At 36.3% G+C, this 16,626-nt stretch overlaps 1 protein-coding gene across 2 annotated transcripts in view; it reads right to left on the bottom strand.

Annotated features, from left to right (window-relative positions):
* SMARCA5 (SWI/SNF related, matrix associated, actin dependent regulator of chromatin, subfamily a, member 5) overlaps positions 1-16,626 on the bottom strand; it is a 41,335-nt gene that overhangs the window by 11,210 nt on the left and 13,499 nt on the right. For both annotated transcript variants that reach the window (XM_010356729.2, XM_010356730.2), the window contains exons 7-14: positions 14,983-15,138; positions 14,287-14,418; positions 12,472-12,540; positions 8,381-8,490; positions 6,670-6,896; positions 4,669-4,790; positions 4,444-4,596; positions 2,920-3,052 (exon numbers count right to left, since the gene is read on the bottom strand). In XM_010356729.2, coding sequence (XP_010355031.1) covers positions 2,920-3,052; positions 4,444-4,596; positions 4,669-4,790; positions 6,670-6,896; positions 8,381-8,490; positions 12,472-12,540; positions 14,287-14,418; positions 14,983-15,138 — 1,102 coding nt within the window. The remainder of the gene's footprint in view (positions 1-2,919; positions 3,053-4,443; positions 4,597-4,668; positions 4,791-6,669; positions 6,897-8,380; positions 8,491-12,471; positions 12,541-14,286; positions 14,419-14,982; positions 15,139-16,626) is intronic.

Here is a 16,626-nt window from a genome sequence, read left to right as displayed (position 1 = left end):
CAGACTTTATTTTACTGGAAACTTGAAATTTTAAATGTAAGGTTTAATGCCTTATAATTCTGTCTCAAATGTCAATCATTTCTGTTTACTGTTTATTCGCATCTGATAATTTTCATTTTTGCACTAAATTTAACGCCAAATTTTCAGTTGGTAAGCTACAAAACATTCCTAAAGCTGATGTATTATATAATGAACCCTACACAGTATACTGTGTCAATGAAATATAATCTTTTGTGAAAGCTGCATATGACGAAGTTTTCAAAAACCTCCAAGTTTCAACAGATGGAAGCATTATATACACAAGTTTCTGATGAGCAGAAAGGTGTTATTACTAATACTCCCCAAATCAGCTTTTTCTCCTTAGAAAAGTAAAGTGAAAAATCCTTCACACAGGCCATACTTTACACAGAACTGAAATATGTAACATCAGTTTCTTTTTAAAGAAAACTTCCAGAAGAACTGAAACTCCTAAAAATTTATTTTATTCGTTTATTTCTTTGAGACGCAGTCTTGCTCTGTTGCTTAGGCTGGAGTGCAATGACAGGACCATAGTCACTGCAGCCTTCAACTCCCTGCTCAAGCCATCCTCCTATCTCAGCTTCCCAAGTAGCTAGGACTAAACACATGCACTACCACACCTGGTGAGAAAATGTATCTGGATCATCGAAGAAACTCACCATTAATAAATTACTAAAGATTTTCAGTTGGCAGGAATTTGGACAACCTTGTAATTTGTGTTTTCAAAAATACAGATTAAAAAAAAAAAAAAACCCAGAAAGACTTGTTTTCACCCACCTCAAGAGTCACTCACATACATCTAAACAAAGCTTTGATTTTTATATGCCAACCAACTTGTAATTAAGTGGAACAAGATCCAAGTTTTCAACAACTTCTTTAAATACTCGTATCATGGTTTGGGGCCCATAACAGAATATACAACCAAACATCCGTGACGTTGAAAGTGAGGCAATATCCAGAAAGTAAGTTTCTTTGGATTGGATGCTGCCATTGCTACCAAAATGGTCTCATGCTTATACAAGCTACTTCCAAGTTGGGCAGAGAGGGAACCTTCAGATGTAAAGTGCTTGTGTACTCTCGTTTTCAATTATGTCTCTCAAATAAAAAACTGTAACACAGAGGTATGTACTTAAGCCTTGCTGTTTGACTAACATGTCTACAAATGGCACAAGAAAGCTATTAGCCTGAAGGTTTGCTCCAAAAATTGCCACAGTAAATATGAAGTAAAAAACCTCAAGATTTCTAAATTTATGAATAAATTAAGGTTTTTTAATCTTTAAAAAAAAAGTGTTTCTGACAGGCACGGTGGCTCTCACCTGTAATCTAGCACTTTGGGAGGCCGAGGTGGGTGGATCACCTGAGGTCAGGAGTTTGAGACCAGCCTGGCCAACAAAGTGAAACCCTGTCTCTACTAAAAATACAAAAAAATTAGCCAGACACCACTGGTGGTGGGCATCTGTAAACCCAGCTACTCAGGAGGCTGAGGCAGGAGAATTGCTTGAACCCGGGAAGTGGAGGTTGCAGTGAGCCAAGATCGTGCCATTGTACTCCGGCCTGAGCAACGAGCAAAACTCCATCTCAAAAAAAAAGTGTTTCATGGATGAAAATAAGTGAGAACAAGAAGCACATGGCAGGTGTTTTTCAAAACACATAGATGTGTGCAGAAAAACAAAACATTAGCCATTATATCACCCATGAGATAACCTCATGGGTTGGCAGCCTCGAGAAGCCCCCAAAGACCTTTCTAATTAAATGCTTAATAGTTAACAAAGTTCTTGATCCCCTTGAGTCACTTCCCAGCTGTATGTACAATGAACAAGTAATTTAACCTCTCAAAAGCCTTTACCTCTGATGCTAACATCTCGAGCTGGCATGAAGACTAAAGGAGAAAATGAAATGTTCACACTGCCTAACGGAAACAATTTGTAAAAATAAGCAATAATTTATTGTCTTTAGGTACTCAGACATATGGCCAACACTATGAATAGCATTAGGGACACCAAAGACATGTAAAATACTAACATGCAAATAAGAGACTGACAAAATCAAGATACCTACATAATCAGTAAACAATGTAACAATATGCCTTTCAGTTTTAGACAGTAAATATATGCCCACCATGCAGTTACAAAGGAAACTAATGCACATTTGAAGTTAAGTTTCCTACCCCTTTTCTTGAATTTTGTATTTCCCATCATCAACTTTACAGTAAGTTTCATGAAAACATAAATTATGTCATCCTTAAAAGCTGATGTGGAATGAGAACTTAAGTTTCCTTCAATTGATTCAAAATAAAATCCCACTCTCACCCCTACTCCTACTTATACCTTGTTTACTTCATCTGCCCTCCCAACTAAATTGTAAACTCTTTGAAAGTAAGAATACTTGAATGTTCCATTTACCACTGAATTCTCAACACCAAGAACAGTGCCTAGCATCTGGTGGGTACTCAATAAGTTGCAGACATGAAAAAAGAATAAAATCAGGCTCTTTGATTTTTATTTCTTCAGTATTACCCACAGTAATCCAGAGTAATTAGTATATATAAATCATTAACTACCACACTGAATATCAGATATCTTATATATATTAGCCCCTTTAATCCTTTAAAATCCTTAAGTGTATTTTTATCCCCACTTAACAGATGAGGAAATGGGTTCATGTAATGAGAGGGAACTGCTAACTGACAGAGTCATTATTCAAAACTCAATTGTCCTGAGCCCAAATAAATCTTCTTAAGGACAAAACTAAAGTTTACTGTATTTGCAATACAAGTCATCTCTACTGGCTGCAAGCTTGACTCAATGGATGCTTACTAACAAGAATCTTCTAAGACGATGTTCAAACAAAAACAGGTTGTGTCAATCCAACTTGGTAAAGTTTTAAAGTTCCATGGCTTACCTTGTTGAATGACTATTGAATCCAGTCTGAGTTTCATCTCAGCACGTTCTACTATTCTTTCTTCTACAGTGTTATCAGTTATAAAGCGGAACACCCTGACTGTCTTGGTCTGTCCAATTCTATGTGCTCGGTCCTAAATAAATTACCATGTTATTTTGAATTGAGTTTAAAAGTCACATAAATAACACTAAAATGGGTACAATGAGAAACAAAATTAAAATATTCTGAAGTATAAAACTTCTAAAAATTTGTAATAACAATGAATCTGTAAGGAATCAGATGAATTCTGCTAGGTTACAGAGATAAAACACACACAATGTCTCCAAACAATATACAAAATTGTAATTTTTAAGTCTGATGAGAAAAGATTTTAAGTCTTTTTCCCTAGGTTTAAATTCAAAATGTTTTTCTATCTAAATCAAACCCAAATTGTTACTGCTATCAGGCAAAAAAGTGACATGAAACAATGAACTTAGCAAACAACATAAAAATTCTAATCTTTAAATATTACCCAATTAACTACATACACGTAGTCAAACTAGTTTGAATAGGAATTTGTTTCACTTTTGCTAACTACATTCCTAAAAAACTCCCTTATTTCTAATAATTGGTCAATTTTCCCCAGTCAACCTTAGTAAGAGCACAAGATGAAAGTGATTAATGGGCTGGGCGCAGTAGCTCACTCCTGTTATCCCAGCACTTTCGGAGGTTGAGGTGGGGGAATCATCTGAAGGTGAGGAATTCAAGACCAGCCTGACCAACATGGTGAAACCCCATCTCTAAGAAAAATACAAAATTAGCCAGGCGTGGTGGTGCACACCTGTAATCCCAGCTACTTGGGAGGCTGAGGCAGGAGAATAGTGTGAATCCGGGAGGCGGACCTTGTGCTCCAGCCTGGGCAACAGAGTGAGACTCCATCTCAAAAAAAAAAAGAAAGTGACTAATTACAGTTGGGTTTATAGTCACCAGTATCATGGATCAGGCCAATCTGCAGTATCAATTCTCTCAATCTAAAAATAATCTTCCTGATCTGACTGGTACTTTCACACAGGTGTTATCTTTTAAATATCTAAAGTGGCAGACAGGCTAGTTGCTCATCAAACCCAATTCTCTTTCGTCCTGTGATACAACTACAGTATAATTTACCAATTCCCTTGCAGTCAGTTATGCTACATGATTTGAGTTCTGTCCAACTGTCTGATCAAGAGGGTGGAGAGACAAGGAGGCTCTTTCAAGGTCTGACCCATAAATTACCTGGGAAATCTCCCACTCTATCCTTTCCCCCTCTGCCAATAGGATGCAGAGGACATAGCAGAGGACTCCAGGGTCCTAAGATATGGCAGATCTCTGAGATGGGAATACCCTTATATTTAGATGGAACATCAACTCAATATACTCTCACTGAACCACTGGATTGGAGAAAAATAAAATTCTATCGGGTTAAGTCACTGATATTTGTAGAATTAGCTCACCCTAACTAATTCATCTACTAAGCACAGAATAAATTTATTTGTTATCTCTTACCATAGCCTGAAGATCTACTTGGGGATTCCAATCAGAATCATACAAAATTACTACATCAGCAGTCGCAAGATTGATGCCAAGACCACCAGCACGCGTGCTTAACATGAAAACAAACTTTGTGCTGTTTGGTTCATTGTATGCATTGATGGAGTCCTATGGATAAAATAAAATTATTGTCAAAAAATTTATGATTCTTTTTTATCTCCCTCCCCAAATTTTACTCACTTGTCTCTCATCATGGGGCGTCTGACCATCCAACCTGCAGTACTCATAATTTCTCCACATGCAATAATCTTCCAAAATGTCCAATACCCTTGTCATTTGACTGAAGATTAATACTCGTGAACCTGTTAGTGAATATATTAATATATTCAAAAGTAGAAAAATTTAAGGGTAACCAAAAGTAAGACTAACCAATTATCTTTAATTCCAAAGTTACCTACTTGGTTACAAGGGGGCAAAAAAATCTACACATTATTATCCAAGTCAGTCATTTCCCACTTTTTTCTCACCATGGCACAAATAAAAAAGGGTAACATTTGTACAGAAAAGCATATTTGCCTCTGGTCTGGAAGGCTTTCCCATCTCAAAGGGTAAGATAATCATTATCTTGTTACCCCACATATGTTTAAAAATAACCTTCCACTACTCCACAACTCCTCTTCAATGCGTATGACTCCCCAAACCCCCAACACACACCTAATACTCCAGGTTTCAACCTGGTTCTGAAGACCCATTCCAGATCAAAGGACCGTAATATGTGCCTCGTATTGTATCTACAATCACTATCCTTCACTTATCTGATGTGATTCAAACTATCTGACTGCCTTCCACTTCTTTAGGCAGCTACATAATACTTTCAGTAGAATGCATCAAGAGAAAGGATCATTTTGAAAAGTAATGATTATGAAATGATCCCGTCTTAGAAGCGGAGGCTGACAATCTGCTGTTGTCACACGTTCCTGCACCTCAAATGCATAAGAATTTTTTTTTTTTTTTTTGAGATGGAGTCTCGCTCTGACACCCAGGCTGGAGTGCAGTGGCGCCATCTCAGTTCTGCCTCCCAGGTTCAAGTGATTCATCTGCCTCAGCCTCCCAAATAACTGGGACTACAGGTGCATGCCACCATGCCCAGCTAAATTTTTTGTATTTTTGGTAGAGATGGAGTTTCACCATGTTGGCCAGGCTGGTCTTGAACTCCTGACCTTAAATGATCTGCCCACCTCAGCCTTCCAAAAAGGTACTGCAACATGAGAACATTTAATAGTCTCCATTTTCCCTGCAGAGTTTAATATACTTTACATTAATATCTGAATATTCCCACCAAGTTCCTGCCACTCCTCCCCACCAATTCAATTCCTTTAATTACTTTGCTTTCAAGGAAAGCATTTTTTAAAAATCTATCTCTACAAAAAGCTATAAAAAGGAAAAAGTAAACCCATTCACTGACAACTCTTACAATATGCTTTTGATAGTATCATAGAGGAGATTCATCTACTGGTACAACTGTCATTCTTATTAAAATACAGAGAGAAACACCAACTTGAATCTGTACACTTAATACTGTATCAGTGATATTTCTTATCTTTAAGAGAGAGATAATTTATGAAATGCTATAGTGTCTGACGTTTGCTTCAAATAATCTGGGAGGAGGAAAAGTATAGTAGACTAAAAACATTTTTTATTAGTTAAAATTGGAAGCTGGCTTCTAAGTTCTTTCTACATTCGTGTAATTTAAATATACCCAAACACACACCACAGACATACCCCTTTTCATATAAAAAGTCAACATACTATAAATAAAAATGTTTCAGGTCCATGTACATAATACCTAATTAAACTAAACCCCACATAAATAATTAAAAAACAGTATCATGAACACACCACCACTGTCTAACAATGGATCTGGGAACCATGTGTGGGAGGGAGGTGCAATCTTCACATTTTATGACAGAAAGCTGTAATTTCTAGGAAAGTATATATAAAGTGTAAACTTTTCCCAAAATCAAGAGAGTATGGTTGCTCTAACTATTGCTTACCTTCTAAGAGACTTAAGGCCTAAAATCAGGAGTAGGGGTTAGAGCTCAGATAATGAATAGGTTTTTTTAATATTCTACACTTCAACTTTGGAAAGCATCAGAGCAGTCATTTCAAAGTATAGTGCTCCTTTGTTTTAACATGAGCATTTTAAAACAGTTTTGATAATTTGATACGGGTAACAGATACCTTGTTCTTTTAACTTAGGGAGCAGCTTGTCTAAAACCACCATTTTGCCACTGTTGGTTACTAGATGCATATCTGTTGTATAAGGTGGACCAGGTTCCGCTCCATCAAAGAGATATGGATGATTACAGCACTTTCTCAACTGCATCAGGATGTTCAATAACCTCATTTTGTCCATCTTGCCTGCTGAATTGAGTATATCTATATCTTTCATTAATATCCGAGTATACCTATTCAAAGAAGAAAAATATTTTTAGAGCTTAAACGTTTCTTGATCAACCCCTGCCACTTTACATATTTAACCTCCTTCCCCACCTGAACCCCCAAATTCTGTAAGAAACTACTCATCAACTTCTAGGGATGGTTAGGAATTTAACATCTGTAACCTCTTTCTTTTTGCTTCCATTTTTCTTTATTGTACATAGCGTTACAATGTTCACACTTATGCCTTGGGCCTTGAGGATATTATTTTAAAAGTACAAAAACAGTTCCCTTGGGTAGAATTAAAACAAAGCAGTAAGATATTATATTTTTAAGTAATAAAGCAAAACTTTAAAAAATATAAGTTTTAAACATAATTTTAGTTTGTAGTTTTTTGCAACAGAAAGTGCCACTACTCGATTTTTATATACCCCATAGCTGGTGTAGCATTTAGGTAAGAACCCTAACATCTGAGAAGACAAGAAGACTAATGAAATGGTAAGGCATGATGATGAGAACAATATGAATACAACGTGATTTAAACATACATATAAATACATAGGGGGAGGGAGATACGTCTGTGAGGTAGGTCTGTGAAGCTACAGCCATAAGCTAAGGCCAGATTATAAAAAGCCTTGAATGTATACTAAGAATTTAGACATTGTTATGAAAGAATGAATAATTTGTCTAAGCACTAAAGTTTTAGAGCCTTGGATCCTTTGAACAAAATAAGTAGCCTAAGCAATCTATGCTTAAACAACAAGGCAGATCTTTCCATCTCAATTCTGATATAAAGTTCACTCAAATGTTTAAAAAATATTTGTCTTCTCTTAGCATTGACTCATCTTAGTTCTGTTTTACAGTCATCCAAGCTAAGCCTAGTATCTGCTACTCTTTCAAAAGTTTTGAGGACATTTAGGACCGACCACCTTCTACAGATAACCTCCTACCCAGATAACATGCCCAATTCTCTATATGATATTAAGTTCTTTAACCAAACAACTCTAGTCTCTTGCAAATACTTAGCAAAATTTAAGTATGCACTTAAATATACATGAAATATAATGAGACCAGTAAAGAAAAGGGTAAATTTATTTCCCCCCCTTTGAACACTACACTTACATAACAGTATCTTCTTCTGCAGCCACTTTACACTGCTGATCCAGTATTTATGAACTACTAAGTGAACCGTGTATTTCCCACACTGTGCCATCACAGTTTCCTTTTAAAAAAACCCAAATAGATGGCTTCATATGAAACCCATTTATTTAAATCCCAATTTTAATTTTGGATTTATAAGCCTTCCATCCTGATTCTGTCATCTAGTAGGTTCAAAATTTTCTATAACGAACTTCATGAACAAGCCCTCTACTACATGACGAGAAAACTCTTTTCAGGTTGAGTTCAATCCAGCAAACTGCAATTCCATGAAAACACAAATTAGGAAAACAAAATACAAATGAAATTTAGGGAAGAATCAATAGTGCTATCAAGTGTATCTGAGACCACATACCATTCCCTTTGCATTTTGCTGAGGCCCACATAGATTTTTACTTCCTTCTTTGGAGGCAAACTCTTTTCAACATCAGCCTTAATTCGACGAAGCAGGAATGGACGCAAAACCTCAAAAAGGACAAAAATAAATAGGTAATACCAATATTACACATAAGGTCATATTTCAGCATCTTAGAATTGTACATAAAATATATGAAAAAGAAATTTCTCTTCATGAGTATCAAGTGATTTCTTAGGACTTCTCCCTGCAAATATAGTCATATCTCAGTATCTATGGGAGACGAGTTCCCGTCCCCTTCCCTTTGAATATCAAAATCCACAAATGCTCGAGTCCATTATATAAAATGTAGTATCTGCATATAACCTACAAACATCCTTCCATATACTTTAAATCATCTCTAGATTACTTGTAATAACAGTTAATAGAATGTAAATGCTATGTAAATACTTGTTACACTATACTGTTTAGGGAATAATGACAAGGAAAAGGTCAGTATGTTTAACACAGATGGAACCATCCATTTTATTTTTATCTGTTTTGGGGGCAAATATTTCCAATCCATAGTTGATTGAATCTATGGATGTGGAACCTATGGATATGAAGGGCTAACTGTATATAATTTATTACTACTGGGTTCCTGAAGGGTAATAATACAAGATCATTACTTATTCAATACAGGCATACCTCAGAGATATTGTAGGCTCAGTTCCAGACTACCTCAATAAAGCAAGTCACATTTCCCAGTGCATCTAAGAGTTACATTTACACTATTAAGTGTGCAATAGCATCATGTCTTTAAAAAAGTACATACCTTAGTTTAAAAATACATTATTACTTTAAAAATGTGATACATCATTTAGAGCAGTACATTATTGCTTTAAAAACAGAGTAAACACAAGCCTTGGGAAAATGGTGTTGACAGACTTCCTTGACACACGATTGCCACAAACCATCTATTTGTTTTGAAAAGTAAATTTTTCTTAAAAATACAGTATCTGTGAGGCACTGCAAAGCGTAATGAGATGTGCCTGTATACATAATGAGTATGTACTTGTTATACTACCATAAAATACTAAAAACAATAGTAAATTTTTAAAATGATGTTTTCAACAATTTGCTGCCTTTCAGGTCTAACACTAGTTACTTGCATGCAGACTGTCTAACATTGCTTAAGAATGGGCAAGGGTCTCATTAAGATCTCTTTTATGGTTGGTCTTTAAACTTACTGTCCTAACTTACAGAAGGAATATACAAGTATACACTTCAATAAATCATGAGTGTGCAGTTCTAGAAATTTTATTCAAGTACTGTAAAAGTACCCATGTTATTACCTAAATAGAACACTCTAGAAATCATTTTTGTGTCCCTTCCAGTCACTATCCCCTCTTCTCCTTCCCAAGGGTAAGCAATATTCTTACTTTTAGACACTATAAATTAATTTCGCCTATCATTTTTAACTTTATATACATGGACTCACTCAATAAGCACCTATTTATATCTGGTTTCTTTTATTAAACAATGAGACATTTCCACGTTATATATGTAATCCACGAAAATGAGTTCACTCATTTTCATAAAACAGTAAGTTTTAAAATTAACTATACAACTAAAAATACCCTTTTTTGTACCTCTGTTCTATCTACACTGGTTTTTAAAAACAGTGACTATATCACAAAACAAATTAGACATCACTGGGGAAAATATCATCAACACCTCTCTAATATTACCATGTAGAAAAGCTAGTTTAGCCCTAGTTGACAGGCGCCAGCAACTGCCAGATGTGTAAGTGAAGACCTTTAGCTCCAACTGGTTCTCTTCTAGCATTGTCCAGCTAAATAAATCTAACTGGATAAACCTAGGTGTAACCCACAAAGAAACCACCCGGTCAACCCATAAATTCTAGCGTTGTTAATAAACTATTAAGTGTTTTGGGGATGGGGGAAATAGGGAGTCTTATTTACCCCTAAAGGGGGTTAAGGTGTTTTTGGGGGGTGGAGGGAATAAGGGGTTCTTTTGCAGCATTAGATAACTAACACATTAAATAAGAGTTATCTCATTCCTAAGCATATCCATACTGACTTCTAAACCTTCCTTTCATTATGAGACCACAGGTGCTACTCTAGAAACTTCAAAGTAAAGAGCAGGAGAAAATAGAGAGGTAGCTACAAGACCTCTTCTCCTTGACTTCATAAGCATTTTCAAAATACCCTGTGAATAAAACAGTTTCCAAATCTGGTTGATTCTGCTCTGTGGGTTGTTCATTTGCTTTACCTAGATGTACCTACGTATTTACTACAGGAAAGCCAAGAGCAGAGGAATAAGGGGAAAAAAAATGCATGCAAAAATTCACGTTCTTCTGCCTCCTTTTCTACTCCCAAGATTACATATACACTCCACAATCCTTGGTCTAAGTAAATACGAAGAGAGTGCTCAGACGCATGAATGCCATCTGAATTGAAATAAAGGTAGCTAGGAAATTACTACCTTCAAATATTTAACAAAACTCTCAGTATTTAAGAATTTTAAAGTACTTTATAATGAAATATTTGAACAATCTTGAACTTAAATTTTTTTCCCTGCTCAAATATCCACTCTAACTAGGCATTGTGCCAGGTATATAAAGACAAATAAATATGTGCTTCCTGCCTTTGTGCTTACAATCCAGTATGGAAAACACTTGTGAATCATCTCAATGTCTTCTGCAAAGTCCTATAATGTTAGGGTGCTCAGATTGTTAAAGATGGAATACACAGATGGCTAGGCCAGCCTCAGCCTGGCTGGTTCAGTGGAGGTGATGTAACTGAGTCTTGGACTAGGCATTAGTCAAGAGATCAGGAAAAAGGATTCTAGATGTAGCAAAAATGATAAGCAAAAATAGATTAGAATTACCACAATGCATAGAGAAAACTGACAGTGGGGTCAGCAATCTGTCAAATTAAAGCTCAATATAAGAAGTAGTAAAACAGATGCCAAAGAATGTTAAAAAGGTTAGGTCATGGAGGGGCAATTTTGTTCCTCAGGGGACATCTGCAATGTTGAGAAATTTTTGGTTGTCACAACTGGAGGAATGTCACTGCTGCCATCTAGTGAGTAGAAGTGTCAGGGATGCTACTAAACATACAGCACCACACAGGACAATCACGTTCTCCCCTCTCTGCTTACCCCTCTCAAAGATATACCCAGACCAAAATGTCAAAGGAGGCTGAAAATTCCTGAGTTAGGTCATTAAGGGCTTCATATGACATTCTTATAAGCTTCTGCTTTAACCTGCTGACCAGGGTATTTTAATCTGGAGTCTGTTAGAGAAGTTTCTCTACCTACCAACTTTTACCTGAGAACCGTCCCAGGAAGCTGTATGTAAAAACAAAGCTATACAGCAAAGCAAAAACATACCAACTCTGCTCATTATGCAAGGCAGTTGCTTACACACAATGTCACTAGATTTAAGACAAAACAGATGGATCTTTAGCCCTTTCAAAAGTGAACTTGTTAGATTCTTCTATGGAATGTTAATTGAACTAAGCTTTAAAAACTTGTCTATAAGGCCAGGCGTGGTGGCTCACGCCTATAATCCCAACACTTTGGGAGGCCAAGGCAGGCAAGTTGATAACTTGAGTTCAGAAGTTCGAGACTAGCCTGGGTAACATGGTGAAACACCATCTCTGCAAAAAACACAAAAAGTAGCTGGGCATGGTGGCGAGTGTCTGTAATCCCAGCTACTCTAGACACTGAGTGGGGAGAGACTGCTTGACCCTGGGAGGCAGAGATTTCAGTGAGCCAAGATCAAACAACAAAAAAAACTTGTCTATATTTATTATGCAATTCTTCTTTCCCCCACTGTACTTTGTATAACTGTAAGAGATTACTTTTTCCCTTAAGTCAGGATTCCACTCTAGGTTCTAACACTGAAACAACCACACATCATCCCCTACATTGATTGTAAGATGTAATAGTTAAGTGTCAGAATTCAAGCAGATCTGATGCTTAAGCCATTGTGCTTTTTATTGGTAGGAAAATAATCTACTAGTTTAAACCTTTATCCTTTTTCCCATCAGAAATATGCTTTAACACTACTCCAAAATACTTACCATATGAAGCCTCTCAACTAGTTTTTGGTCCCCAAGGCAGTTGTTCGTATCAAACCATGAATCAAAGTCCTAGATTAACAACAAAAAAAAAAAAACTCAGATCAGAGATAATATTAATAAATACCCTATAATACCAGATATAGAAATGATTTCTAGAATTAGTAATTTTAATTGTAACCCACAAAAAAAAAAAAGTCCAACCCCATTTTTCATGTGTCATTGTTATCAACAAATTTTAAAACAAGTAGATCAGAAATCACATTACCTTCTAAATATTCTTCTCAAAAACATCAAAATAACAAGTTTCACAGTAAAAAGAAAACTTGGAAAGCAAGTTCTATAGAATTAGAAAATTAATATTCTTGAAAAATATCTTTCAATTTTCATAAAAGCTTGAAAATGAAAACATTTTATAGTTTGTTCTCTAAGACCATTCAGACTTCTCAAATACGAGTTTACAGAACAATGTCAATTTTAATCAAACTTACTAAATGAAATTGAAATTACCAGCATTTCATTAATATTTGGTTAGGACACAAGGACAGTTTCCCTAACCTCATCTCTTGAAAATATGTATTATATATGTGCTTTGTTTTTGAGTAAACATAATCTTAGAATTCATTGCTTTAACTAAAGTAAATGAAAGTGTCAATGTAGTGAGAAAAAAGGAATTATCTCAAGAACATCAAAATACGTAAAATCGAAACTAAAACTGCTTTTCGAGATCGATTAAATATCTTTTTACAGCACAAAATCACTATTCTTTCCAAATAATCTTCAACAGAAAAAAACAAAATTAATACCTTTTTATAACTTAACTGTACAAAAATATACTAACGTGGAGGTCTTCAAATCCCTCCAATACACACAAGATGCCAGCTATGCAAACAAAGCTTCAAAAATAAACGCTGGTCCAACAAAAAAAAAACCCTGCAATTTCTAATAGCACAAACTCTTGACATAGCTATTATATTACTATTAACAGTTCAAATAGCTAATTAACCATTGCTATCATTTCTATGACTACAAATAATCCATAAAGATTAGGTTCTATTTGTTTGTTAGACTAATAAAAGAAAAGCCAGACAGATTTCACTAAATTTGACAGTCACCCTTGGGACTTAAAACATAAGCAATGTGAGGCATACAAATCACTTCAGGAATACCTTGAGCAGCACCTTAAAACCATAACCAGTCAACCTAGAGCCACTGAAACAAAATCAGGCCAACATGACTTACCAAATAGAAGTGACACTTTATGCCATTTCAGATAGAGAAAACAATGATTTAAAGTAGACTGAGGCCTGGCTTGGTGGCTCACGCCTATAATCCCAGCACTTCGGGAGGCCGAGACAGGCAGATCACTTGAGGGCAGGAGCTTCAGACTAACCTGGACAACATGGCAAAACCTCATCCCTACAAAAAATACAAAAACTAGCCAGGCGTGGTGACACACACCTGTAATCTCAGCTATTGGGAAGCCTGAGGCACAAGAATCACCTGAATTCTGGGGGTGGAGGTTGCAGTGAGCCAAGATCGCACCACTGCACTTCAGTCTGTATGACAGAGTGAGATTATGTCTCAAAAAAAATAAAATAATAATAATAATGAAGTAAGATTGAAACCAAAGGCACAAAAGTAAATTCCCATTATACAGAGACAACCTAGGAGATAATACCAGGCTAACTATGTAAATAAAAGCATAAAAAATTAATACTACTCTCAAGCCATGCTAAGACAGGCCACTTTCATTACAAAAATATATAGCATTAAGCAAAATATTATTATTACCAGAAAGCATCAGGAAATACTTACATCCGCTGAATTAAACACATCTGGCAACAGAAAGTTAAGAAGTGACCACAGCTCATGCAAGTTGTTCTGAAGAGGTGTTCCAGTCAATAATAGTCTATTTGTAGTCTTGAATTCCCTCACTATTTCTGACAACTGAAAGAAAAGAACCAAATACACCATGAGAATATTCTGCATATTACATTATTTATAACAGCAAAGACCTGGAACCAATCCACATGCCCATCAATGATAGATTGGATAAAGAAAATATGGCATATATATATCAGGGAATAGTATGCAGTCATAAAAGAGAATGAGTTCATGTCCTCTGCAAGGACATGCATGAAGCTGGAAGTCATCGTTCTCAGCAAACTAACACAGGAACAGAAAACCAAACACTGCATGTTCTCACTCATAAGTGGGCACTGAACAGTGAGAACACATGGACACGGGGAGGGGAACATCACACACCAGGGCCTACCAGGGGGTGGGGAGAAAGCAGAGAGAGAGCATTAGGACAAATATCTAATGCACGCGGGGCTTAAAACCTAGATGATGGGTTGCTAGGTGCAGCAAACCGCCATGGCACATGCATACCTACGTAACAAACCTGCACGTTCTGCACGTGTATTTCATAACTAAAGTTAAACAAAAAAAAAATCTGTACTTTAATCAAATTCTTACAGGAAAGCTTTTCACATCTAAGTATCAAATTACCTTAGATTTTTCATTCTTGATCCTGTGAGCTTCATCTATTACTAAGTATCTCCAATTAAATTTTTTGAACACAGACTTCTCTTTAATAAGCATTTCATAAGATGTTACACATACGTCCCATTCTCCTGGTAATAAAACGTCTCTGACAAAAGCAGCCTGTGTAACGAGAAAAAATTACATCACACAGAAATAAACCACGCATTAAATTTACTGATGACAAGTAATCTAATATGTAAAAGGAGGTGGGAATATCAAAAAGGAGTAGCTATATTATGCAAACGTTTAGAATCAGTTTTCTTAACACTGAAGTAACGTCATCAATCATTTAAATGTCAGAACCATTAAGTTTTAAAAAACTGACAGGCCGGGCGCGGTGGCTCAAGCCTGTAATCCCAGCACTTTGGGAGGCCGAGACGGGCGGATCACGAGGTCAGGAGTTCGAGACCATCCTGGTGAACACGGTGAAACCCCGTCTCTACTAAAAAATACAAAAAAACTAGCCGGGCGAGGTGGCGGCACCTGTAGTCCCAGCTACTCGGGAGGCTGAGGCAGGAGAATGGCGTGAACCCGGGAGGCGGGGCTTGCAGTGAGCTGAGATCCAGCCACTGCACTCCAGCCCGGGAGACAGAGCAAGACTCCATCTCAAAAAAAAAAAAAAAAAAAAAAAAAAAAAAAAAAACTGACAAAGTTAACCCATGCAAAATTCAATAGACACTTAAAATGGCTTTCTGCAATTCCACTAGATATGGATATCCTTAGGAGACAGGTTTAGACAAAAAAGAGGGAGGTTTTAACATAAAGGAGGAGGGCGGAAAGATAGTTAGCAGTAGTAGGCATCTGCATTCCTTTCAGGTTTGTAAATGTATTAACACATTCCTAACAGTATTATTTTAAAGGTAAGAAAACTGAAGCAAAGAGTGGTTATTAAGTATTTACCACTCTCTGGGCTCCCAAACAAACAAAAATTGATAATTTAAAATACCCAACATAACTAGAAAAGGAAAAAAAAAAAATCTAGACTTATCACTCACAGGTAAATGAAGGGGAAATAAAAAACAAGTACACAGCTATTTAGTAGAGTCTGAATAGATTTCCAAATCTGAACTTTACATACTAATGTTATTATTTCCATCTCTTCTTCCCACAAGGATGTTGTTAACTGATCGAAATTTTAACTTATTTTGTTAGATACCATAATAAATCACCAAATTACTATATATGACTAAACCGTCTTTAAAAATCGTAATTCTATGACTATTACCACTACACACGTTCATCTAAAAATGTGGCTCCTTAAATTCCAACCAACTCACATTTCAAAACATCTTTTAAAAACGAGAAAATACTTCTAATGAGAGCAAAACCACTGATTTTATACAACCACTCCCAAAAGGGAGAGAAACACAATATATTCTTACAGCTTTCTACAGTTTCCAGTGTCTTCTTCCCAGTATGATTTTCTTTTTTCTTTTTTTTTTTGAGATGAAGCCTTGCTCTATCGCGCCATCTCGGCTCACTGCAACCTCTACTTCCCAGGTTCAAGCAATTCTCCTGCCTCAGTCTCCCGAGTAGCTGGGACTACAGGCCACGCGTGCCACCACACCCAGTTAATTTTTTGTGTTTTTAGTAGAGACAGGGTTTCAC

Source organism: Rhinopithecus roxellana, chromosome 2 (genome assembly GCF_007565055.1).
Source record: "Rhinopithecus roxellana isolate Shanxi Qingling chromosome 2, ASM756505v1, whole genome shotgun sequence".
Taxonomy (NCBI): domain Eukaryota; kingdom Metazoa; phylum Chordata; class Mammalia; order Primates; family Cercopithecidae; genus Rhinopithecus; species Rhinopithecus roxellana.
The sequence above is the reverse complement of the archived record's forward strand: the minus strand, read 5'-3'. Positions and strand labels throughout refer to the sequence as shown.